Raw genomic sequence first — 27456 nt, 5'->3', positions numbered from 1 at the left:
AGAAAATTAAATATTTTGTAATGAAACAATCACTAATTTAGTTTTGTAAAAGTTGGCTTTAAGGTTAAAAAAAGTCATTTAAATGAATGCTTCATTTTACATAAATATGAAGGAAGTTCATGAAAATAAAACAACATTATAAAATTTTGGTGATTTATCACAATTTAACGAAAAATTATTCAACAATACTGGTTAAACCATGACTTTGTAATAAATCTACAATGTTTTCATATGAAATACCTTTTCTTATTATTCTATATTTCCCTATTTCTGATAAGTCTATTACAGTTGAACCTGTTCTATTTCGTTCTAAGCCCTGACTGAGGACACCACCATCAAACACTGCACCCAGGTGTTTATAAAGATGTCCAAACTCCTGAACACATAAAGTAGACGGTTCATTGCTAAAATTTGCACTTGTCAGTGCCACTGGCATATTAAATACCTTCGACATGTTATTTATAAAGTCATAATTTGGAATACGAATACCAATTTTTGATGTGTGAGGGTTTAGATAAGGATTGTCTAAAAGTTTTGTTTTATGTAAAACTATTGTAACTGGGCCAGGTAGTAGACTGTTGAGCAGTTGGTCACTTAAATGTGTAGCTTCACCCCATTTTCTAATATCAGATATATATGTTACACATATAGCAACTGGTTTAGCAGCATCTCTGCCTTTAATAGTATATAGTTTTTTAATTGCATCTGGACAATTTGCACTGCAGGCCAGACCATATATAGTATCTGTTGGGACTGCTATAACATGACCATTTAACAGGAAGTCTGCAGCTTTAATGTATGACTTATCTTCCTTACAATTAATTATGGTAGCCATTTTGTCAAGCTTCATTTTAGTACAGGCACTTTTCTTTCTCACAATATAACAATTTAATTGAATTTTTTTAAATATGTTCATACTGAAAGTTATTACTTTTTAAGCACTACACTCATGAATTAATCACGCCAATTATGTGCACACTTATGATTGCAGCATCTGTAGAAGGTTGTCATAGGTTCATCTGCAGAGCGAGTTTGAAGTTGCATGAAGAAGGCTCTTCCATGACCACACTTGGGGCAAACAGCATCAGTTGAATCGACGTTCTCCCACGCGGCAGCACCGCCCATAATATAATCAAGTTCCTAAAATGACATATTATTTAAAACAAGGTATACATCGTTATATATCAACTATTTGCTATTATAGCAAAATGTATTTATAAAAATAAAAAAACCTCTAATCAAATTATTTGTGGTAAAATATCTACATGTTGATATAATGAAATGAAATTTGTCATTAGATACCTTCAATTTTGGGAACGTGCGCGATGAAACTTTCTTCTTTATGTTATAAACGTAAGGACAAGTATTACAAGCGTAGCGCAGTCCGGATTCTGGCCCTTCTTCAACCATCAAAATATTAGCACACGTTGGACAGAATAACATTATTTACTTAAAAAACAAAGTTGTCATTTCATACATTTATGTATTTTTCCATTTGAGGAAGATATCATATTTAATTGAAATATTAAATTTACACATGAAAATTTGTTCAATGCTTTGTCATATGTCTATTAAGTTGTGCAAAATTCACATTTTACATTGTATTGCATATTGCATGCATGCCAGATTCTCCAGATAGGTTGATAACTTGTTATTTGCTGTCCGGCGTTTACTGACATTATTTGACAATTGACATTTTTTTAGCAGTGTTGTAAGTATAAGCTTTATGTCGGCAAGTAGCTTGTAGACTCTGCTTTATATTGGTATAAATTTATAATTTACTGTGTTATAATTTAATTTAATTTATTTCAACATAGTCATATAGAAAATAAACAGATAAAATGAGAACTAATTACAAAAATCAAGTTTATTCCTTAACATTTCAAGAAATTAAAATTTATTGAAACAGCAAAATAAGAGGTTTAGGCATACAATCATACAAAATCGAAATAACAATGTAAAAAGTACACTAAGCATTTCAGATATATAGACAATTTTATTATGTATATACACAAATGCTTTACGTATATAAAATATACATACGTATCTTATATTATTAGTGAGAGCAATGCCACAGTATCTAGTTAGTTGATAAATATAATTAAACAGAGTATGGGCAAGAAGACAGAATGTGTGTATTCCTGCAAGTTCTTACTAGAAGTTAGTTACTTGATGGTTGAACAGAAACTGAAACGAATAAATACATTTTTTAACTTTTCAATAATATAAAATAAATTATTTATAAAAATAATTTATTCAGTAACATTGGGATAATCAGTCTAATTATTAATTAATTGGACCCACTTGTATCTCCACCAACTCGCATCGGAGAAGCACGGTGAAATCATCTCCAAACCTTCGCCTCAAAGGGAGGGATATTGACTGTAACTATTAGAATAATAGATAACACCATAATCCTAAGGTCGGAGATTCCAATAGTAGTAAAAACTTATGTTTTAAAAATAAATTTAGTATTGAAAGTTTTTGTGAGTGAACCTTATTGATAATTTCATTTTTATTCTTGAGCCTTGACATTTCACTACTAAAATGTATAACAAAATTCTTGAGTGTATATTATGTAGTTATTGTGAGATAAAAAAGCAACAATTGCCATTAACAAGAGCGAAATTCACACCTTATCCACAAATAGATCAATGATCTTCATCATCAATTGTCGTCTGAAGTTACCTAGCCAACATATAAACGGTAACATAGTTAACAGTTTTTCCTATTTATAAATATCATCGAAAGTATGTATATTAACAGTATAACTATTAAATAATTATATTAGATTCTTTTTTTAGAATATGTTCCGTTGTATTATTAATTCAGTTACTAATTTTATATTTATTTCGGATATGTGTACGTGCCTTATGAAATAACGCATGATAAGTCACTGCAGAAAAAATAGGTACAACACAAAAACAGTTTACAAATCTCTGTCGACTGTCAGAAAAGTCAGTCGGAGTCGGAGTGTCGAAGTCGTTGTCTAAAGTGTTTGACGTTATATTTGACTTCGATCCCGGTTGGGTGTATTTATGGCGTGATTTTTTATTTATTTTATAATTATATGACAGTGAGTTCATGACTTAAAAATACAGTGAAATATTATAAGTTTAGTGTTGACAATGTTACGTGCGTTGCTGGATAAATTTTGGGATGAAGATTTGTGGCTGCCGCCGAATACAACTTGGGAAGATATAACTCCTGGGCCAGATAAAGCAGTGGTTTATTCTGACTATAGACATCTTTTGTATCCTATACCTTTGGCTCTTGTGCTTATAGTCATACGGCATGCATTGGAAAAGTGAGTTAACTTTTAAATCAAAGTTCGATATCATCTAGGTCACTGCAGATTATCACCTATATAGTTACGCTCTGTGACTCATTTTTTATCAGCTAGCTTGGTATACTTGATGATATTGTGTTATAGTAATCTCATCTTTATTTATGTACTACAAATCCAAGTATCCACTCATGATTTATTAAATTACAGGTATTACTATATATTATTAATAGCAATTCTATGATACAAAATAATCTTTGATTCAGTACATATTATTAATGTTTTTGATAATGCAAAATACTTATCTAATTTATTTATGAAAAGTTTAAATAACTTGATAGAGTCCATCTTACAAAGAGGTTTCATTATAATTCTATGGTATCCTTTACAAAGTCGACTATTGTTTGTTGATAAAATGTTAATATTATCAGAACAATCCTGAATATAAATGAAATTTCATTGTTCTACAATGTTTGTACTGATATAATTGAATAACTTTTTGTTAACAATGTAACATATTTCAGAACATAAATAACATTTTTTATTCAACTACATACAACTTGAGAAACTTATTTTAATTAAAATAAGTACTATTTCATTGTTATTACAAAAACAGACTACACGGATAGAAGCAAAATGTGAACAAAATATTGTGGAAGAGTAAATCTAGTTCTATGCTAAGTTTGCACATGAAATAAAAAATATTTACTTTTTGTTGCTTAATTCTGCTAATAGACCAAAAACATTATGATAAATTCAGCACAGATTAATAATTTGTTTTTTTTTTTTACAGGTACTGGTATGCACCGTTTGGAAAGTCATTAGGTATTAAGAACACAAGATCAAAGAAAGCACCAAACAATCCAACATTAGAAGCAGCTTATATCAATTGTTCAAAAATTAAACACAAACAAGTAAGTTATGTCTCCATGATATTTAATACAATTTATTAATAACCAGTGATATATTGAGTATAATTAAAATACAACCAGGTTAAATTTTTATAAAGAAAAAAAATTGGTATTTTTTTTAAAATAAATTTTCAATAAATATATATTCACTTAAAGATTACATTGTTCTCCAATTTATTTCATTGAATCATTATATAGAGTTTCTTCAGCTCATTACATTTAATTAAATGATAAATATATCAGTGTGTGCTTGTGAGTGTATCGTAAATTTATTTGTATGTGCATGTATTGTTGTGTGTGTGTATTAAGGCATAGATAATACAAAAAAAAATTGCCAGTATTAATATCAAAGTTATAAAAGAAATAACATTGTTTCTGAAACTAAGGCATCATCAAAATAAATATTTATACACTTTTATTTTGTGTCAAATCAATTCCATGTTGCACAAAAAAGTGTGTGTTTTTTTAATGAATGTGTTAAAAATCCTTCCGCTAGTTAATCCTCTAACTGTGCTTCCTTTTTTTCAGTTGTTTTTGAGCAAGGATAAGGTAAATGTTGCACTGTTTTATGTAGCTCAAGTAGATAACGCTTCTAAAAAATTATGCACAAATAGTTTGAATTTTTTTAAAATAATATCCATTCACTCACCTATATTTATATTTTATAATCTATATTTCATTCATTTCAATTAATCGTTTTTTCATTCGAACAGAATTGGCGCGAATGAATAGAAATTTGAATGTTCATAAGATATTGTTGTAATTTACGTCGATAGCGATTAAGAACGATTGATAGTATTTTAAAAATGGAATGTAAATAAATCCAAAGTCAATGAAAATATGTAGTTTGCTTATCGTAAAGTGAAACATTCAATATTTGATCAAGAAATATAGTAAAAAAGAAATGACTAATCTTTTTATAAATACCATAATTGCATTGACAATTAAATAACGCTTATGGAATCGAATTTACGTCAGTAAAAAATAAAAAATAACAGATGGTCTGGACAATGGCGTCCACTCATTTTGAGGTGAATGCTTGGATAATATTCCATCACGCTCCTTTGATACTGGTTGGTGGATACACATGTCGAAAAATTTCACGATGCAAAGTATTTCACCATGCTTTCATTCACTGAAAACCAATTAAACACATGACAATTAAATTATTGTCTAGTTTGAACCCGCAATCTCAATTTCAGTTAAGTCATACCTAACCCACTGAGCCAACTCGGCTCTCGAAAAGAAACTGGAGCGTTAATTTCATTACTATCTATAATTAGAAATATTGAAGTCACTTAGTTGCATATAGCCATAGCTTCACAGTTGATTTCACATGAGTTTCGCTTTCGTTATGCTTGGTTCTTCAGCTCTGTAAACTTGATATTTAATTAGTTATATACCCTATATATAATTAGGTATAAAACATTGCTTTATTTTGTAAAATGTATTAAAAAAAAAACACAGCGCGTTAAATTTTGGTCTATATCTTACAATCTAATCGTCGTTCGTTTTCGTCTAGCCGACGTTTTTAGGGTCGTTTTAGGCCTTTATCCATTCTTAGGGTTCAAGCATGATTCATACCAAATGTTATCAAATTCGGTTCAGTGAAAGAGTAACAGACAGACAGACAGAATAACTTTCCAATTTACAATATTAGTATAGATTGTAGTCTGCTGACGCGTTTTTTTATGCTCGCGCTCATCTCAGGAACCATATCTGTTGACTTTTTTTCTTCCTTCACCTATGAGAGATGAATTATCGAAGAAAGTAGATAGTTAATGATAACTTTGTGCTAATTGGCTAACGTATATATGATATGTTGATAAAGAGGGATATAATCGTGCCGCTTGAGATCTTCTATGGCGTGCGTTGTGTAAATCAATAAAGTTTAGTCGGTAAATAGTTTGGTGAAAAATATCATGTCAATTTTTTAAAAAGAGATATCCTATATTACTATGTATATATATAAGAATTCGAATTCTTGAATAAACGAGTATTAAGGTTCTGTATAATTCAACCATCTACGGATGGTGATTTTGCATGGGACGTTATAAAGTATTTCGTAAATTTCGTCGTGGTGTTGGAAGTTCGAATGTAACGTCAAAACATAGGTGAGGTTTGTGTGCATGGTGCATTAGGGGTACCCATACTAGGCAGGGGCTAATCGCTGTATTGTATGTATATAAAATCGGTATGCTTAGCACATGCATACCGCCATAGCATATGGATTTTTAAACGAATTAATTTTTTATAAAATTGATAACGAAAGTCTTAAGTGATTTCTCTATGGTTTTTTAATGTCAGGATTTTAAATGCTACGTACGTTTTGACGATTGTTGTGATGACGACATTTTCATGTATATATATGTCATATCTTACATTTAAATATCAAAATGCTTATGGCAGAATGTCACGGTCTATTTCATTGAATCCAACCGAGATAGAGGAATGTGAAGGGGTCACATAGTATGTGGTTTGATTTTAATGAGCCTATGCAGAGTAATATGGTATGCCTCCCCCCCAACCTTAATGCCTTTTCTAGGCACGGGAGTGTAAGTAATTCCTATTTACAGGCTGAGAATTACTCTACGTTTATACAATTACAATATTATTTAGTATGGAAATCAAGGAATGTCATCTACACGTTATCTATCATCTACTTATTTGGTCATCAGGTGTTAGATATAAAAAAAAAGTACTTGGAGTTCAGCTTGCTTCATACCAAACTTCGTCTATTTTGGTTCAGTGGTTTGGCCTTGAAAGAGCAACAGACAAATAGACAGATTACTTTTACATTTATAATATAGATATAGTTCTTATTGAGTATTTTGAGAGATTTTAAAACACGTTGAATCGTAATTAAAGAATAATTTGTTGATACAAAAATTATCGATTTTCCTTGAGTGAAGACGCAGCTGAAATGTCATACTGATTTGAATTACACAAACCCTAATACAATTATTATACACCTAAACCTTCCTCGTGAATTACTGCATTCTGTGGTGAAAACCGTATGATAATCCGTTTGGTAGTGTTTGAGTTTATCGCATACAGACAGATAGACAGACACGGTAGGGATATTTTAATGCACAAATGTTAGCGCAGACATTGGTTCTCTCGGTATTCCTCACTCTTATGAAACAATAGGACGCCAATTCAACATGTCCCAAAAGTAATCAGATGCAAAACCAATAGCTTTACATAGTTTTCGGTACATACGAATGTAACCCTACAAACTTGGATGATGAAACTAGGAATGATCAAATCATGACATATATTTTTTTAATGATATATACGTGTAAATGGGCCAACTGATGGTAAGAGGTCATCACCGCCCGTAGATGTTGGCGCTGTAAGAAATATTAACCATTCCTTACATTGCCAATGCAATATCATCCATAGGAACTAATATGTTGTGTCTCTGGTGCTTTTAGTTACAATGGCTCACTCATCCTTAAAACTGAAATATAAAAATATTAAGTATTGTTTTTTTGCAAATGAGTCTGAGATCTGATGAGTGGTCCCTAAGGCTTTGCGCAAAGCCCCGTCGTTGTTGTCTTTCGACTTTATTTTATAATATGTAGTGATTTAGCAGACAGCGTCAATGACAATTATTTTGAATGACTGGAATTACCAAATCACCGCAAACAGAAGAATTAGACTTAAATAACATATTTATTTTTGTGACTACAAATTTTAAATAATTCTTAAATATATTACGTTATTTATTCTTCTGTTAATAAAATATATTGTTTGGCTTTTGTTTTTTATTTCAACTGAAATTGGGTTATTATTTTCAGCGCGCTTCCTTGTTTTCAATTTCAACATTGTGGTAATATTCACATCTTTGTTCGCTGATGTGTTTTTATTACCATGGAGGTTGTATTAATTGGTATTAATTACTAGTTTTGAATATTGAAGACTGTGTGTTAATAATTAAAAAACAATAAGGAGGAATAATTAAAAATAATATTATCTTATTAATTACATTTTTCAACGGAATAAAATAAGTTTATATGCTCTATATTTATGTATGCTTAGCCGAGATGAGAGATGGCACATAAGGATCCATAGATTAAATTCTTTTTTTTTTTATTTCAATTTTTAATTCAAGTTTGGGTAATCAATTCTTGAGATTTTTATGAATACATGTAGAACGACCCATGTGGGTGATGTAATCTTATGAATATGCTTTTTAAAACAAAGAGAACAGTTTATTTTTAAATATTGCCGGTATTTTCAAAGTGCAGTAAAAAGACATGACAGAATCACGATTCCTTTGCCTAATTTTGTCTGTATTATCTATAATTTTCACGTTATGACATAATAAAAAATATTAACACTTGATTTGCTAAATCTGTGTTATTTATATATACTTAAACCTGACTGGGTGAAGTTTACAAAGATATAGTAATATTCTGGGTTATTCAATATTGCCGTACGTCTCTTGCACGTTGAATAAAAAAGGATAGCGAGTTCTTTAGTCATATCATATTAGTTTAGTTTAGATATTGTGCATTCGCAATGTCTGAAGTATGAAATTGTATTATAATTATCTCTACTCTAAAGTTAGGTAGTGTTATATTTCGATCAAGTTATCGGATAGAAATAATGAGAAATTTCTCATTCGTAGATGCCAAAAATAGCGAATTATGAGTCCTGACAAATTAGTTCATTTAGTACCATTTGCTATCGTGCCTTAATCAAATTATGGAGTATACCATAACGTAGAGGAATTTAACAATTTGTATTTTCAACGTTCGACTTCAAAATGTAATTCACACGTAGTGTTTACTATTGTTCATAATGTTCGTCCATTCGTCGAAATTCAACCAGTTAATGGAAGCTATTAACTTCTGTTAACATGAGCGATGCTAAATAACGTTCTGGTTCCAAAATGTTTTTAATGATAACACTAAAGATTGTCAACGATTTTTGTTTTCAAAAATGAATGTAAAAAAATATGGTTGACACATAGAGTAGAAAAAGTTACTGAACCGACTTATCATTGCCTTGAACATTGAACATAAATTATCAGAAAAAAGGTAAGGAGGACTCAATCTAAGAAAAATAATAAATATTGGACAACATCACATACATAACTCTGATGTAATGTAAGTAGCTAAAGCACTTGTGTTATGGAAATCAGAAGTAACGACGGTACCATAAACACCCAGACCCAAGACAACATAGAAAACTAATGAACATTTTTCTACATCGACTCGGCCGGGAATCGAACCCGGGACCTCGGAGTGGCGTACCCATGAAAACCGGTGTACACACTACTCGACCACGGAGGTCGTCAAAATGTAATTCACATAAATATATCAATAATAATCATCAAGATTTAAGATGTTATCCCTTCCTATAACTACAGCAGCTATACAGAGTTAATCTTTGAGAATTTAGAAGCCGAGAATATTTTAAACTAGTTTTTGCTCGAGGCTTCCTTCGCGTTTTAGGGATTGATTGTCAAGTATTATCCACACAATATTTTTATAAATTATAGCCTATGTGTTATTCTGATGTATAAATATATCTCAATGTAAAGTTTTATTATAAACCCTTCATTAGTTTTTGCGTGAACGACTAACAAACATACAATAAATGTTATAAAGGCGAAAGGCCTTTATAATATTAGTAAGAGATATATACTGTAATATTAGATTTTTTTTAGAAAGCAAGTCCAAAACATACCAAGGTTAAACCGGGATTATTACCAAGGTTATTTGGGATTCTTAGCCGCTAAAACCACAGCAATCTTCGGCACGGATCGGAAACACTGCGGGAACGTGTCGGTTGTATCGTAAGGTGCCTTTACCCATACTCGTGACCCTTCCCATGCTCTGCTCCACTCGCTGCTTGAATACACTTTCCACCTGCCGTACTTCTCACTAGTGCGTGCGGCAGCACGAGGCCATCCCGGTTACCGATCTCCTCAGGGTCATATGAAATTGACGCCCATACATAGTCCCAGGGTTACGCTCTATTTTTTAAACCCCAGGAAATTGGGCTGTAGAAGTGCCGATGCGACATCTTCGTCGTTTCCATCCAGTAGGATCGGCCTTTTCCCGTTCCTGCTCCGCTGACACCTGGACCATGTCGGTCTCACAAAAAGAGGCTACGGTGCCGAATATTCTAACCACTGGGCCATATCGACTTTCTTTCATATCTCGAAATATTTTCTAGCAGTGACGTTACAAATAAGAAAACCTCAATAGAATCGTTCGTAAATACATTGACGCCATAGGAATTCAATGAAAGGTAATGAGTTGAAAAGTCAATTGTTTTCATGAAGACACCATTAAAGCTATTGGATATGATTGTGGCAATTGTAGAGCACACATATCTACTATAATTGGAGTTACTTACAAAAAGTATGTGGGCTACTATTCATTGGCCTATTTGTTGTCGCCTCGATCATTTACTGTGAGTTTATAAAGATTTTGTTTCATTTTAGTTACGCTTTCTTGTAGATTATTAAATTCTTTTTTTTTTGTATTTTTATATGTTCTGATTTACTGTTTTTATTTACATGTATTTCTTAGTAGTTTTCAATTGGTTTTCGTAATTGTAGTTATTGTTCGTTTTTTTTTTGTTACGGAAATCTTGAACCATTGCCTGATATCTGAAGATATTGAACGAAAAAAATTAATTTTGATATTCATATAAAGTCTATTAAGTAATGTTTCCTAATTACGGACGTAAATAGTGCGTAATGATACAAATTCTGATTTCGAGCGTATATAAAACAAACTGGCCCATCACGAGGAATTATTTTTTTCAAAATTTTTATATGTATATTTTATATACGCGGCTACTTAAAAAGACCTCATTAAATAACAGAAAAAACTAAATTAAAAACATAAGTCTTTGAATACCTGGAGAGACATAATGCGTATCAGCATTATAATCACCCCCTTAAAGCGAATCCGGGTCGTACTTGACCGGTTTTTATAATATCTGGAACACCTGTATATAGGCCGACCGTTTATATATGTACGTTTTTGCATAATAGACCTGGAAACACCCTGACTGATTATTATCAACGCACAGCTAAAATTAATCTAGAAAACTAAAATTCGAAACATAGGCTTATTTTATAATGTTAGTATTCGTGTAGTCACAGGTCAGTCAGTCAGGACAAACGATTTCGTATACCTATTTTAGTATAGTCATATCACTTTCCGACCTTACATGATTGACTGACTATGTTTCTATTTTACGGATAGTTTCGATTTCATTTGTTTTTACCAAAACAGCTCTACTAGTACAGCTAGTCACTCGGTTAACTTTAATTCTAGCAGAATATATTAAGGGCAAACTATTGTGTAAAATTTAAAGTGCAATAACTTTGATTAAGGATGATTTGTTACTTCATACGTAAGTACCGATGACTTTTCTTGCTCGTAGCTTATCGAATAAACACTCCGAAACTTATGTCAAAATTTAATTTTAAAGGTCTGTTTTCTTGGACCATAGATTTTCCGTAGGCGAAATAGCTTCGGTAATGCTACGATGAGCTGAATTACTCATTATGGTATTATAAGTCCACTTTAGATAAGTCAGTATAGTAATGATTCATTTTTATCGTTAGTTTCAATTCAGATGCCATGCATTATGATAACTGCATATATAGTCATTGAATCTTTTCGTCTTTTAGAGATAAAACATTAAATTATAGTACTTGAAATATATAAGTTATGATAAGATTTTATTTATTCGAAATTGTTGTATATTATTGATGTTAAGATAATTTATATCTAAGCGAGATAAAACCGGGGCGAGCACCTTTGAAATTTCACGTAATTAATTTGTGTTTGGAAGAATGAAAAAGAAAATGAAGAAGTATGGAAGAAGAAGACATGCTGCGCCGACCCCAAGTAAAATTGAGATAAGGGCAGGAGGATGATGATGATTCAGCGGTGATTGAAAATATCGTGAGGTATACACCAAACCGCATGCGTGGTAGGATAACCTCCAAACCTTTCCAAAGAGAGTAAGAGAATACATTTCTTCTTCTCACTGGAAAAAACGCATTGCGCTTCTAAGTGTTCGGTCCTGGGAACTGATGGTTTGTTGGACTCGCCGGTGCCCAGGACGTCTTACTTCGGTCTTCGGCGAGCGCCATTGGATGCTACCGTGACGAAAGTGAGACAGCCCAGTAGAGCCTTCATTCCTTGAGAATTCGTATGATTAATGAATCTATCGAGAACCCAGGAGATAAAAATTCCATGCAGTATTTGAATTCACTGTTCATGCTTTTGACCCCGAAGAAAGGTTCCAAACAGATGGTAGATTTTTGACAATCAATTAGAAAGAGTAACGTTTTTATAACGACGATTTAAAAGTGGCAGGTAAGGGGAAGGATGCGGTTTGCCCAACATGGGGATGGTTGGCATTCTATGGTTTTCGTCCAGCAGTACACGGCAAATCTGAAAAAAAAGGTTTTTATTTTGAATTAAGATTCTTAATTCGAATTGTTTGGTTTTTTATTAAAATTTGTAATCATTATCACTTATCATGCCATTTTCGTAGGCACTTTAATTATTTTTAAAAATACTTCATCGAATATATGTTTTGAGCGAATCGTAATATTAGTTTGAAAAGTATTTGCCGCATTAGATATGAATGAACTGAATTAAATATTACCTGCAGTCGACGCAGTTTCTAAAAATCATAAAATAATTTTAAAAAAAAATCTAGTAAATTTATTAATAGTTTATTTAAATATTTGCTATCACGCTTGGCAGAATATATATGTAATAGATATATCTATATACACGCTTGCTTATTTTTTTTTATTCTTAACTTCTTTCGTAATTCAAATTTTAAAATTTACTAATCGTAGCAGTTTTGTCTATAATATTGAAGGAGAAGCCATCCTAATGGTGTGCGTGACACATTTACACGGATAGGGCACGTGTATATATGATTAGGAAATATAGTTCAAATTCATTCGATCACTCAGTCATTTTTAGTCCAGCAATCCGATTGGGCTGAAAAGAGATGGAATGTAGAATTAAAGACTACGAGCTTTTATTTGGTGGTAGAGCTAGCTCGTCAGGCTAGATTTAATATATTATTCCATTTTAAGGATGTCAGACTAGTTATAGTCTGACTGCAGACACAAAGGACATAAATTATTTGATACCAAGGTTGGCAGCACGTTGGTGATGTGAAGAATGATTAATATTTCTCACATTGCCAACGTCTATGGACAGTTTTGGCCACTTACCATCAGGTGACCGCTTTGCCAGTCAGCTTAACTAAGTATATAATATTAGTCATAAACTGTCACCCTCAGTTTTCCACGTTCATGTTATCAATTATTCTTCGTAAACGTAAAACTTCCATTTATGCACCGCACCGCCATAGGCCGACAAGACGACTTTAGTAGTAATAATTATGCAAAATTTACTACCCGTATTAATAATAAAGGTAATAATTTGAAATATTGATCCCCTAGTTGTAAAACTTACAGGCTTAACAAATGGCTTATTTAAATATTTAATGTGTTATGAACATATATATATAGTTTGTATCTGAAGTAAAAGATAATGCATAATCCGCGAATGATCACACTGTTTAATCTAGGACGGCCTTGGTTCAATTACGTCGTGTTAAATTAAGATCCATTTGAATGATATAATTATAAACATCACGTTGTTATAATTGTACGGTAAATATCACGCTGTTCCGGTTGAAAAGGTGAGTGAGCCAGTGCCAATTAAAGTCAGAAAAGATCTATATCTCAGATCCCATAGTTTGCCGTGGATTTGTCACTATGGAGTAAGGGACTTGATCGGCATAAAACATTATGACTAGGCTAAAAACATTATGTATCTGTTAATTATGTTGATTTTTAATTCATAACTATCATCTTAGTAAACCTTCGTTTTATTTGTAAAAGATAACTTACTTAATGTCACTATTACGAACAACATTATAGCTACAAAAATCACAAGACACGTTTAGTTTTGAAAAATTGTTAATCTAGTACAAAATCTTTTTTTAAGGTTCCTTAACATAACATAACAATGTAATTTATCATATTTATGTAAGAATTATTAACATGAATGCCTTAATTAGTAAAATGAAATAGGACAAGGGTATTCTGAGACAATATTGATCCCAATATCAGGATTGAATATCAATAGCCAATGTGGCTAACAGGTACAAACAAATCGAAATAAATCGGTGTTGTATAAACAGCTAAGTAAAGCTAAGTACAATATAAGTAGTTGAATGTATTTATAGTAATTTTCACAGAAAATATTGATAGCGTGATTCAGCTTTGACACAAATCACGTAAATATATTATAATTACAATTTTTTCTGATGATTTCCTTGGATATTGAAGTATCACTATTGTTTCGTTAAAAAATTTAACGTTAAAATATTTAACAAAAAAGACGTAAGTAAGCGTGGCGTGACGGTTGAAAGTCTAAGTTATTTACACGTATGCGAAAGTATGAATAAAAAAAAAACTGTTGACAGACAGACAGGTTTGAAAAAGATAGCGCAGTGCAATGGGACAATAAGAAGAACTAAAAAGTAATCACTTGGTGGTAGGGCTCATCAGATATTCTACCGAAGGGTGCATAGACTAGTTTAACTACACAAGGGACATAACATTTCTGCCTCAAAGTTAGTGGCGTCTTGGTGATCTAAGGAAAGGCTAAAATTTCTTACGGCGCCAATGCCTATAAGTAGTGGTGGCCGCCTACCATCAGGTGGTCCGTTTGTCAATCGGTCAACAATACAAGAAAAAAAACAAGTATCAATTTAAAACAAATTAACAACGACGATATTTCTAATTTGTCTCAAATTGCTTCTGTACCAATATACCAATATTTATATCAAGACTGAACTGTGTCGGGTAGAAGAGATTTCGATGCTATTTCGAATTTCATTTTAATTCAATAAAATACGTCTGTTCTCGATCACGCGGAAAATCTCTTCTCAAAATTAAAGCGAGAATCGTAAGTGGCTTGTCTAGGTCCTAGGCTCGGGGAATTGCCAACCAATTTTTCGTCCTTCTCTTTTCAAACACTGTAAAGACTAATAATTATTCTAGTAGGTAATAGGTAAATTTAAAACAATTAGCATGTTAAAAATAAATGTGTTACGGAGATTGGCGAGTAACATTGTATCGTCGAACTATGGCGAACAGGAAAAACAAACTAATTGCTTGGTGATTTAACGCACGACTCATGTTTAGCGATTTGCATCCTAGTTCCAATCTACACTACAGACTACAATGATTCCGATAGTAGTAAATATTATACGCCTTATATTGTTTTGTTATCGCTTATGAGTTATTAAGTCTTAATTTACTGTTTAATAAGAATTATTAACGTTAAGTCCTTTTTATACAAATATGAATTAAAAAATAGTTACTGTATAGATCTTGACCGCGTGGAATTGTGGCAAGTATGCTAGTAGCGTTTCCCCGTTGTATCGCAATTCCGATCCTCTGGGCAAAATACGCACCAGCCCTCCTGTCACCAGTGGTGGCAATAAGGAGGTGTTATACTTTTAATGAAGCTTCTTGCACTACTACTCCTACTAAAGGCCAAGTGTTTCGAGTTTTTTTTACTGTTTATATATACTAATATTATGAATGCGAAAGCAACTCTATCTGTCTCTCTGTCTGTTTGTTACTCTTTTACGGCCAAACCAATGAACCGAATTAGATGATTTGGTATGAAGCAAGCTTGACCTTCCAGGAAGGACATAGTCTACTTTTACTGCCTAACAAGCGAAACTGCGGGCGATAACTGGTTCATTAAACACTGATTATTTTTGAAAAATTCTTCGTAGACTAACGTACCTTTCTGGCGGACTGTCAAATATTATATACTAGCGACCCGCCCCGGCTTCGCACGGGTGCTTAGCTTGTACTAAATATACTACAGTGTCTTTTTATACTCACAGTTTTTCAGTCATTAGACAATACAAACTATTATGTCCCTGCGTTTTAAATCTGATCTTTATTTTGATCTATCTTATAGGGTTCAGCCAGAATTGGCAATGTAAATGCAAAATATGTTTTTATATACGACATAACATTAGAAACCTCTAAAATTATAAGTGTTTCTCCACTATATTGTGCATGTATATACGTATAAACCTTCCTCATCACTCTATCTATTAAAATAAGCCGCATCAAAATCCGTTGTGTAATTTTAAAGATCTAAGCATACACAGGAACGGACGGACTGCGGTTAGCGACTTTGTTTTATACTATGTAATGATATGAATCGAAGTCAATGAGATTTAGACATATATAATCCTGCTACTCCTGTTTAAATGTTTTTTACAATGTTTCCTAACATTTATTAGCTATAGTTATATGTAGTTAAAAAGCATGTAGCACTTTTACGAAGTCGATGTTAACTTGCTTTTAATAGTAACGACACATATCTCTTAATTTACAACTAGTATCTTATACCTACATAACTTGGCGTTTAATTTTGTACATATTTATGATAAACTAGCTGTGGCCGTGACTTCGTGCGCGTTTGAATTTAACAAAAAAATTATTGTTGTAGCCTAAGTTACTCCTTATTATATCAGCTTTCTGCCAGTGAAAGTATCGTCAAACTCGGTCCAGCCGTTCCAAAGATTAGCCGGAACAAACAGACAGACAAAAATTGAAAAAAATATATTTTGGTATAAAATAAATAAAATAAATATATGTACCGTGTATACATATATATGTATTTAATTAAAAGCGGATATGTTCATATAACAAACAGTCACTCCAATATTATTATATGTATAGATATGGTAATGCCGGTCGTTTTACAAAAAAAGAGACGTGTCGCTGATAGCAGTTTAAAAAAAAAGTCGGCTCTTATAATATAAATATTGGACAACATCACATCCATTATTCTGATCCCAATATAAGTACCTAAAGCACTTGTGTTATGGAAAATCAGAAGTAACGACGGTACCACATACACCCATACCCAAGTCAACATAGAAAACTAATGAACTTTTTCTACATCGACTCGGCCGGGAATCAAACCCGGGACCTCGGAGTGGCGTACCCATGAAAACCGGTGTACACATTACTCGACCACGGAAGTCATCAAAAAGTTGTCGAAGTTCATACGAAAGGCATTATACGTTGGGGGCAATTCTACTAATTGATAACGGTAATATGTTTTCGATCCAATTTCAAATATACTTTACAAAATTTAGCTTCAGCTTAATCGTAACTGAGGTCCACAGCATTTGTATAGACGAAGCCAATTTTAATCCGATCCAACTTTTACCGAACTCCAACTGGATCGTTGCATTTAAATAATATCTATATTCTATTCCAATAGAAGCAGGAAATAAGGTAAACAAACCTTAGATTTACGTATTTCATGCGATTCGCTAATAACTCAGCTATATCGAGCACTCCTTACAGCTCTTGATTAATATATATTTATTTATAATACAACACTATCACATTTAACTACTTATATCCACTTTAATTTTACCTCTAAATTTCCAATAACAATTTTGTCGAGTCGTCGACGTTCAAAACGCCATTTTTCGCAAATCAATAGTGAATATCATAGATTAATCAAGCTCTCGGCCAATGATATCGCGTCAATTTGCTGTCAAATGTTTATTTGTCTTTTCTCCTGTTATCTTTGGAATATAGTATACACGAATGAACGACAACGATCAAGTTTCAATTCGATTGCGACAAACTGACATTTTGTTAATAGACTTGGCACCCTAAGTAAGATAAGACTATTAATTTGTTTAATATTGAAATATAATTATGAACAATTCTAGTTTTTAGGAGAAAAATGTATTATATTGCATTACTTTATCTATTGAGATACCATTATTAACACGGAATTTATTTAATTAACCTTCGATTCAATTAGATAAAGTACACTGAATTCGGTCAGTATTTGTAAGTCTTAAAGAAATCCTTTAATTACAAGTGATATATTAAAGTCATATCAAAGTCATTTAATCTGTGGTAATAAATGTCAATTTGATAATGACATTTATAGTATGTACTTGTGTAATTGCTGAATTACTTGTTACGTTTTAACAAGCGCCGGATTTAGGGGGATTTTATGTCGTTTACTAAAACCTTTGTAACATTTAAGAATTCCACGAATTAATAATTGGGATTTTAAGCAATCTTTTCAGACATTTCTTGTGGTGAAAATCGTTAAACTTGTTTATTAAAAGAACTAACTGCTTCATGCGACTTTGTACATAATAAATCTTTATTATTATTTAAGGGTAAAATATTTATAGATTAGAAAGATCATTTATTAAGAAAGAAATTATAATACCTTGTTACTACCCAAAGTGGTAACGCTCAACGTGGATGAAACCGTGTGGACCGGTTAATCCCTCCTTTTTGTTAAAGACCTAAAATAAATATGATATTTATTGTTATAAGTATTTATAAATTACTATTACGTATAATTAAATTGAATTGCCATTTTTTTTTCATAAGCCGACTATTCTGTATGGGATTTTTTTAAGAGCTACGGCACAGAATTGGGAGTACATAAATTACGGGCGCTCTCAAGTATATTTAACGATTTGATAAAGAATCATATGAATCCAACAATATCACACATTTCATAAAACCTTGATTATGAGAAAATATTATTAAATTCCATCATGTTTTTAATAAGAGGTAAACGGACAACCGGACAGAGGTAAAAATCGACTTTGATATACACAATTTAAAGATACGCGTACTTAACCGCAGTGCGGTAACTCTGCGGCTCGGTTCAAATTCTCTTCCTTCTGCTCGTTAGATCGGCGTTTATTCCTACTTATAATAAGTGATCCGACTTTATATCATTATTACTAAATTAACCACGTCACGAAAACATAACAATATGTCTATACAAATTAATAACTAGACGACAATGCCTAATGCCAATATTTGTATGTATGAACATTGGATTCTATGAGAGCTATGAACCAAACTGGGCATTATGACTAAAAAAAAATGTGTAAATGTCCAAACTCTGGGCGTCTTCTTGGGGTGAAGATTTTGACCAGATTCATGTTAAGATTTCCATTAAACTTATTACTCAAATTTTACACATGAAAACTCATTGGTGCTTGTTCGGATTTGAACCCGCAGTGTTCGGTTAAGTTTCATTTTGTATAGGAAGGCAGACTAGCAAAAAGGGCCATTTGATTGGAGGTGGCTACCACTGCCCATAGACAACCGTCAATTACTTGGGAATATAATGGGGTCCCTCGTACTTGTTACATTCACAAACTTTTCAATGTGGAACAAAACCAAATCAGGTGGTGCCTAACCAGACAGGCTTGTTCAAAGTCTGTCCTGGTCTGCATCAAGTAAAACGTTCAAACCATTGTACCAAGTTTGCTCTTCAACTTCGCCTACATAACAAATATAGCGTGTAAATATGACCTAAATCGGTCAATTCGCTGAGGAGTTACGATATCCAAGATACGACATTTTTACATTTCCTATGAAAATTATTGTTTTAGTAATTAATAACGTATTTAGAATATGATTAGTATAATGGTAACTTATGCATGATCGTAAACTAAACCCTGAGTCATATTTTATATTATGAATTCGCATGTTTTGAATATTTTTTTTCTTTGCTTATTTTCAAAAATATATATTGATAACTTTCAAGCGAAGGTTGATAAACAGAAGAGGAGAAGGTACTGTACTGTTTGGCCTTTGCCTATTTATACATTATAGATATCTTCTTAATCTGTCTCGCTATAAAACCAGGACATATTATGAAGATAAGAACCTTTGAGTTGTGACACATGAAGACTCCTTGTTAGCAAAGATTTTTATATTTAACTAATTGCTGACCCCGTCCTTTCCTGTCCTGGAAATAAGCTATAATCTAAAACCTTTCTCAATAAATGCACTATCTAACGCAGAAAGATTTTCTTAAATCGGTCTGGTAGATTCAGATATTTGCGCATTCAAACAAACAAATACTTCGTATAATATTCATATAGATAAAGCAATAGAAAATGATTTGCTAATTAAGTCAATTTAGTCTGAAATACAATTTACAAAGGCGAATATTTTAGCAGTTGGAATCTTTCAGCACAATGAGCGTCCATTGAGCATCCAATTATCGCCTACATCAGACCTTGAGTATAAGCGACCCAGTTTCGTAAGCACCTGTAATTCAAACGCTTTACGTTTTTCTCTGTTGCTAATGAACTTCGCGATGGCTATTTCATTTTTAAGTACATAAAAGTGTTTTTTGTTTTTAGATGTATTATTTTATTGCCTTTGTCCCAAAAAATGCATGTTCTTACGTTGCCTCTTAAGAAACCGAACGTGGAATGCCGAACGTTTAATGAAAAGTCCGCTAGCCGGACTGAACTCAGAGGACCATTCTACGTATTTTAGAACATATGTCCGACTCGATCATAATCCTCGTTATCCTCGTAAATAATATAGCTATAATCCCGTGCAGGAAAAATGAACGTTTTATTTAAAATTAAGACTCCGTCAATTTTTAAAATATAATAGTTTGATTTGTGCGTCATGGGACGCCCGACAGAAGTGATAACTTAAACTAATCTAAGTTGAACTAGTTATTACTTAAATTCTATGTGTATTAATATGAAAATATGAGGAAAGGTTATTTTTTAATAAAATCTTTAATTGATTATAAAATATATTTTATTCTTAGTTACAAGTCTTGAATTACATTACATGATTAGGATCATTATTGCCTGAAAGGAGGGAAGTAACGAAGCGGTTTACCCCCTCATAAGAACGTGTCACTTCAAAAAGGAACATCAAAATCGATGTAGTTTCAAACGGTTTCGACACAACGCACTTTTCTGCCTAACGGTCCTCTACTTCGAACTTTGTAGTTATTTGTTTTGATATAATAATTTTCCCAAAAAATTAAGTATTGTCTCATAATTATATGCTCATATTTGTTGGACGAGCAAATGGGCCATCTGATGGTAAGTCACCACCATCCATAGACAAAGGCGCTGTAAGAAATATTAACCATTCCTTACATCACCAATGCGCCACCAACCTTTGGAACTAAGATGTTATGTCCCTTGTGCCGTAGTTACACTGGCTTACTCACCCTTCAAACAGGAACACAACAATACTGAGTATTGCTGTTTGGCGGTAGAATATCTGATGAGTGGGTGGTATCTACCCAGACGGGCTTGCACAAAGCCCTACCACCAAGTGGTACATAAAAATGTTTAAATCGGCAGCTGTTTCTAATAGTTATAGATAAAGTATCCATCTTAGTGTTATGCTACTAATGATAATAATTAGCTCTATGGTAAACGAACCGAATAAATATTTTTTCTTGTACTTAGCGCCAATCATGTCTAAATTTATTTTAGAAATGCTTATTGTAAATCAAACTTACCAAATATTTTATTTTTATCTTGTAAAATCTATCTTCGAAAGTAATTTTAAATTGGCTAACAATAATTAAGTATACTATTTGGTTTTAAGCGGTATTGGTATTGATAACGTTTTATTATCAGATAAAACGATGCACCTACTCGATAGCAGGAATTCGTACTTCTATCTAATTAGGGGTACGACATGGGAAATTTATGTGATGAGTAATACTGAATGGGCAATGAATGTGGAGAAAAAAACATCAGAAGACCTCACATCCCATTAAATTGCAGTAAAATATACTGTGGTGTAAGCCTGTCGGGAAAAACGAGTCAAGTACACTGCCTCATAGGTGGGGTGACGAACTTTTTCTCGAAGATTGTGAATCTTAGAGTAAAACATAGCATTTTTGTAGATGATTATAAAGATGATCTATATTTTTTCCCTTCGCATGCTATTTTTATTATTAAACTAAGCGTTAATCTTTTATTGTGAACTTCGAACTTGCATATATTAGATCGGTGAGGACTATTCACAATGTACGATATTAGTATTTCCAACGTACATATAAATTTTTAACTTCTCGGGAACTTGCGATTCACGACATGAACGATGTACGACGGAAATATATTAATCAAAGCGAGACCTTTGCGAGAGTGAATTTTTTGCTGAGCTTCAATGAATATAGACTCTATTAATAACTGATTAGGATGGATGGAAGCCGAAAAGATACATGGATATAGCTTATCCTCTGGCTTAACACATGAGATATTTAACACCTGGCACACCCATTCGCTCACTCGTCCTCAATAAACTCGACAAAATATTAGTGAGAAGATCCGAACCATCAATCATCAAAACCACCCGAATTGCAGAGCCCAGGTCTCATTATGCCCCAAATGCAGTAAATATTCTATAATCGCATTGGTGATTGTCTGATTGAACTTTATTGCTGACATCATGATGATGATAATGATAGTTCTCACAACCAAAAATTTCAGTAATGCTCAATCTTATTTCTTGTTCCAATAAAACAACTCAAGCAATGTCAATGTCCATAACTCCTATAGAATTAATTTAGTATCTTGACTTGACTTGAGTATATTGTCCTTGATAAACATTTTAATTTTAAATATAATATTGAGTTACTAACAAGCAGGGTGCGCATTACGCCAATCTCTCATTACCTGCATCTCATGTTGGGGTGGTGCACCAAAAACTATTATGAAGCGCCTTGAAATCGCTCAACGCGCCATCTAAAAAGTGGCAACTTTTCGGCTACAATTCTATCCCCAACTTGTTATATTCAAATTGTGGTGTTCTTATCATAAGACAATTATTCGTCTTAAATTTTATTCTAATTGTTTTAACAATTTTATCTTTTTTTGCACGTATTTACTGCAATTATAAATTCAGTATCTTTTTGCTTTTTTGTCTAAAATAAAAACTCACTCATAGCGCAGATGTTTGCTCTAATAGTTTATAATAAGGTTCCAAAACAAAAATGTTAATTTCAGATATGCGCGTTAGCGAAACAGTTGGACTTATCAGAACGGCAGGTAGAGAGGTGGTGGCGTCTCCGTCGTAGTCAGGACAAACCTTCGACGCTCGTCAAATTTTGCGAGAATGCGTGGAGGTGTAACTTCTATATTTTTAACTTCTCCTACGGGTTCTTTATCTTGTCGGACAAGGAGTGGCTCTGGGATATCGATCAGTGTTACATTGGGTATCCTCATCAGGTTGGTGTAGAAATGTATCAATTATTTACTAAATGCGATATATTCAATAATACCTTCTGATATAATTAATTTATTTGAACAAAGATATGTTACCGGAATTTAGTTTAATGACATCATTTAATAATTCTCAGTTAATTCAGTGTTACCAACAGTAAAAGCCATCGAAAAAGGAATTTAATTAAATTTCTTAACTTTTTCAGGGTCTAACTAGCGACGTGTGGTGGTATTACATGATATCAGCAGCGTTCTACTGGTCGCTGACACTGTCGCAGTTCTCGGACGTGAGACGCAAAGATTTCTGGCAGATGTTTGTGCACCACCTCGCGACCATTGCGTTGCTGTCCTTTAGCTGGGTCTGCAACCTGTATCGTATCGGGACGCTGGTGCTGTTGCTGCACGATTGTGCTGAAATATTCTTAGAGGTAAAATCATTGGTGTAGATATATTTATGAACTGCATTAAATTATATCAGTTTTTTAGTGTGACCTACTTCTACAATTTTAAATGCCTTTGGTTTTATAAGAACAAACCTCAAAGAGTATGTGATATGATTGTGTATTTATATTGGTATGTTTCAGGCTGCGAAGGCGTCGAAATACGCGAATTATCAGAAGCTATGTGACGCTATATTTACAGTTTTTACAATACTCTGGATCGTTACGAGATTGGGAATATATCCGTTCTACATTATTTGGAGGTTTGTTCTTGAACTCACTTTAATGAAATAAATAATTAAGATAAACGGTTTTATGCCGTAGCACAATTTACGTCTGTATAAAATGTCATTAGAGTCTAGCTATTTGGTAGAAATATCATTTTAGTTGATTCTATACTAACATTACACGAACTAGTTGTTAATATCTATGATATATACGAGTATGAATTTAACCATGAAAGTGGGGTAAGGGAATATCCTCGATAATTAAGAAATATTGAAGGAATGGCAAAAACGTCTTCGTCGAATTTTTTTAGCTCAATTTTAGGCATCAGTTTTTATGAAGCGTTAAATTAAATTTTGAAAATCAAACCACTGTTAACACCTCGAACTTTTTTTTGCTTTCTTGTCACACAACCGCAGTCGGATTCGTACGGTGGAGTAAAACACTGTCAGACCTGAAAACTACAAATAACTCTTAACTAGACATAGTATTTGTAAATATTATGCAAATCCGTGCCAATAAAAGTTTTGTCATGTTATGTAGGTTTGTTTATGATCTTTCATCTAGCCTACGAGAGAATGAGTTATTCTTTTATATCGAGGAAACCTACATATTGTATTGGACAACATTTTGCCAAAAAGTTAAACTGCACTAGCTATTGGTCGAATATTTATTCAAACTTTCGCCCGATTCTGCAATTGGTCTAAAGTTTTTACGTTTCTTTTCAGCACGTCAATACGAGCACCGATGCTATTGCCGATGTTCCCTGCGTACTACTTCTTCAATTCCCTGCTGTGTTTGTTACTGGTCCTCCATTTGGTGTGGACGTGGCTGATATTGCAGGTCGCTTATAAAGCAATCAATGCAGGAAAGGTAAGTTTGAGACATTTTCAATATTCCGTTTTGAATTGCTTTTAAAGAATAGTTTCATGTAAACTAATACCGTTCCTTCAAGCACTCTTTAGTACAGCAGCTTAGAAACACATGGGCATTTTTTAAACCAACTTTTTTGACCAAAGATGATTATCTTCATCCATAAATTAATGATAATCAGTCGAAATTAATGAATATCGACGCCAATTATATTCTTTTAAATATTGAGTTGTTTTAAATGATTAAGAAACATTGAAAACAAATCGTTTTTGTTTTGTTTTAGACTTATTTAAAACAAACCTATGTTTTCGTCATCGTATATTTTTTTAAAGTTTTATGTCTGAGGATTGCTTAGAAATTTCTTTCATTATACAATGTACTAAAGGTAACTTTTTAAACATGGATTTTCCAATGAATATTTTTCGTTTCAGATAGAAGGCGATATCAGAAGTTCTAGCTCAGACGTCAGCGATAGTTCTCATCAGTCCAATCACAGCACGCCTAATAGATACAATAGCAAAAAGTGAGTAAAATCCCTACAGATATTAATATATTTAATAACATTATTAGCGGCACTCTACAGTCCGTTGTGCCTGTACTTACACTGCTTCATTGACTCTTCAAACCGGAATACAACAATACTGAGAAGTGTTTGGCGGCAGAATATCTGATGAGTAGGTGGTACCTACCCAGACGGGCTTGCACAAAGCCCTACAACCACAAACTCTTAGCCGTCACACACACACATTAAAACATCTTGTTCTGCACGCCGATATCAATTTAACGAAGAGATCAATATCTAAAAAATATGTTAGCCGCTATTAAATATGATATGGCTTTGTTCAAACTTGTCTGGGTAGGTGTGGTACCTACGCATCATTTACTTCAACCGAAAGCAATAATGTTTTATAACGCTCGAGAGTTTATTTGATCGCACTAATGTAAGTCTGATTTGAAAAAATATGCGTTACATGGCATAATTACTGAGGGAGGTGTAGATTGTAGACTATATTATAACATAGTGCTGCTACATATCACAGCCCCCTGCGGCATAGCATGATGTACTAGTAACGCTTAATGCGAGAAAAACATTGTGAATCAGCTATTTTGTATTGGTGTGTTTCGGTTGGGCTGATTCAGCCAGTGTTATGCATGCATATTTGACTCCACATTATCTGGTTTATGTTGCTGAGTTTGCAAATGTATGGAGGTCGTATTGGCCACTTCGCAGCAGGTATCATACTTGCCAGTCTGCCTGTCTATACCTATAAAAATATTTAAGTTAAGTTATATTATAAGTTTTAAATTATATTTATTATTTTTTAAAATATTATCACTAAAAATTATTAACGATAATTATTCCTTAACTAAAATAAAACTATTTGTATATTTTCAGGAGTACATAGGGGTCAGCATTTTTATATCAGCATCCAATTGGACATCAGCGGTGTGGAGAACGTAAATACATTTTAATATATCGAATAATATCACAAGCGCTATGATTTACACTAAAATAACCCAGCTTAGACGAAAAACACCGAATATGCTATTAATTTGTCCCAAGCAACACTATGTGAAGTCAGTGTTGCCATGTTACACTGTCTTTTTGTTTTTATTTTTAAGATTGTTTTTATAATTATAGTTTTATTTTTTTTAGTAGTATTTAATATGGAATTTTAATTAACCATATTTTTTTCTTTTATAAATTATTTTAATCCTGTCTTTGTTGATGGGATTTTTTTGTTGTCTGTACCAAAGTTTCCGAGTCAAAATTCCAAATCGTAGGTTAGTCGTTAATGTAAAATTAATACACCAAAAAGTTTTTTTTTTTATATTTCGTTATATATTTAGATAATTAAAATTAATGTTCCTTCGCTTTTTGCATTTATTTTATGTGGGTCAGGTGTTCGTAAAAAACGGCATGGGACCACCGTCGGTTAAGTTAATTTAAAAAGAATACTTTTAGTGAATAGTTCTTTCTGTAGGTAATTCCAATGGCAGAGGGGGTAATGATAACTAAACAATTGGATCTTGAATTGACATTTGATTCGATTGAGTATTTATAATGGATTCGTACAAAAATGTCGGCGAAGATGTTATCGGAGCTAAGGAATATTATTTATATGCTATGTGCAACAGTGTTGTATTTAAAATAAAGACATATTAATAAAGAACTGATTATAGTGTACAAAAAAGCGGAGCTATTTGCAAATCGCATGGAAAATGTAAATCTAAGGTTTGTTCATCTCTAGTCCTTCTGCCATTGAAATGTACTATAATTCCTTTACATAATAGCACAAAACAATCATATAGAAATAAGAATTAAATAATGAAAATGTTACATATTACAAGTACGTATAACTTTATCACGTTATTTAATTATGTTACAGATAAAGTAGATTCTTCCAATGTTTAATATTTAAATTGAATGTTAACGGTTAAAACAAATTTACTCACGTTACCGTCACCAAAAAAAAAAAAACAATTCGCGCTTTTACAAATTCGAAGTGGCAACACATTTACAACGTCAATAATAATAAATTAATCGCTATTAATATCAATAAGGAAAAAAAGTATTTTAACATATTATTTATTAAATTTT

The 27456-nt window shown here is 32.6% G+C and overlaps 3 protein-coding genes across 4 annotated transcripts; 1 reads left to right on the top strand and 2 right to left on the bottom strand.

Annotated features, from left to right (window-relative positions):
* Window positions 1-139: 139 nt before the first annotated feature.
* LOC125072081 (yrdC domain-containing protein, mitochondrial) lies at window positions 140-916 on the bottom strand. Its single transcript, XM_047682590.1, has one exon. It carries the CDS (start codon window positions 914-916, stop codon window positions 176-178), a length of 741 nt encoding a protein of 246 aa, XP_047538546.1. The 3' UTR covers window positions 140-175.
* On the bottom strand, window positions 816-1665 carry LOC125072088 (DNA-directed RNA polymerase III subunit RPC10). The gene is made up of 2 exons (XM_047682600.1): window positions 1303-1665; window positions 816-1140 (listed from the first exon to the last, which is right to left on the bottom strand). The coding sequence occupies exons 1-2, from the start codon at window positions 1441-1443 to the stop codon at window positions 955-957; spliced, it is 327 nt and encodes a 108-aa protein (XP_047538556.1). The 5' UTR covers window positions 1444-1665; the 3' UTR covers window positions 816-954.
* A 1301-nt stretch (window positions 1666-2966) lies between these two features.
* On the top strand, window positions 2967-27204 carry LOC125072071 (ceramide synthase 5-like). Of its 2 annotated transcripts, none has more exons than XM_047682573.1 (8): window positions 2967-3307; window positions 4080-4200; window positions 23101-23322; window positions 23523-23744; window positions 23901-24019; window positions 24710-24854; window positions 25290-25377; window positions 26251-27204. In XM_047682573.1, exons 1-8 carry the CDS (start codon window positions 3129-3131, stop codon window positions 26325-26327), a joined length of 1173 nt encoding a protein of 390 aa, XP_047538529.1. In that variant the 5' UTR covers window positions 2967-3128; the 3' UTR covers window positions 26328-27204. The 2 variants fall into 2 exon arrangements, with proteins under 2 accessions (XP_047538529.1, XP_047538530.1); XM_047682574.1 differs by having other exon boundaries at window positions 25286-25377.
* Window positions 27205-27456: the final 252 nt, after the last annotated feature.

The sequence above is a fragment of the Vanessa atalanta genome, chromosome 20 (genome assembly GCF_905147765.1).
Source record: "Vanessa atalanta chromosome 20, ilVanAtal1.2, whole genome shotgun sequence".
Taxonomy (NCBI): domain Eukaryota; kingdom Metazoa; phylum Arthropoda; class Insecta; order Lepidoptera; family Nymphalidae; genus Vanessa; species Vanessa atalanta.
Note: the sequence above shows the minus strand (reverse complement) of the source record. Positions and strands in the feature narration are given on the sequence as shown.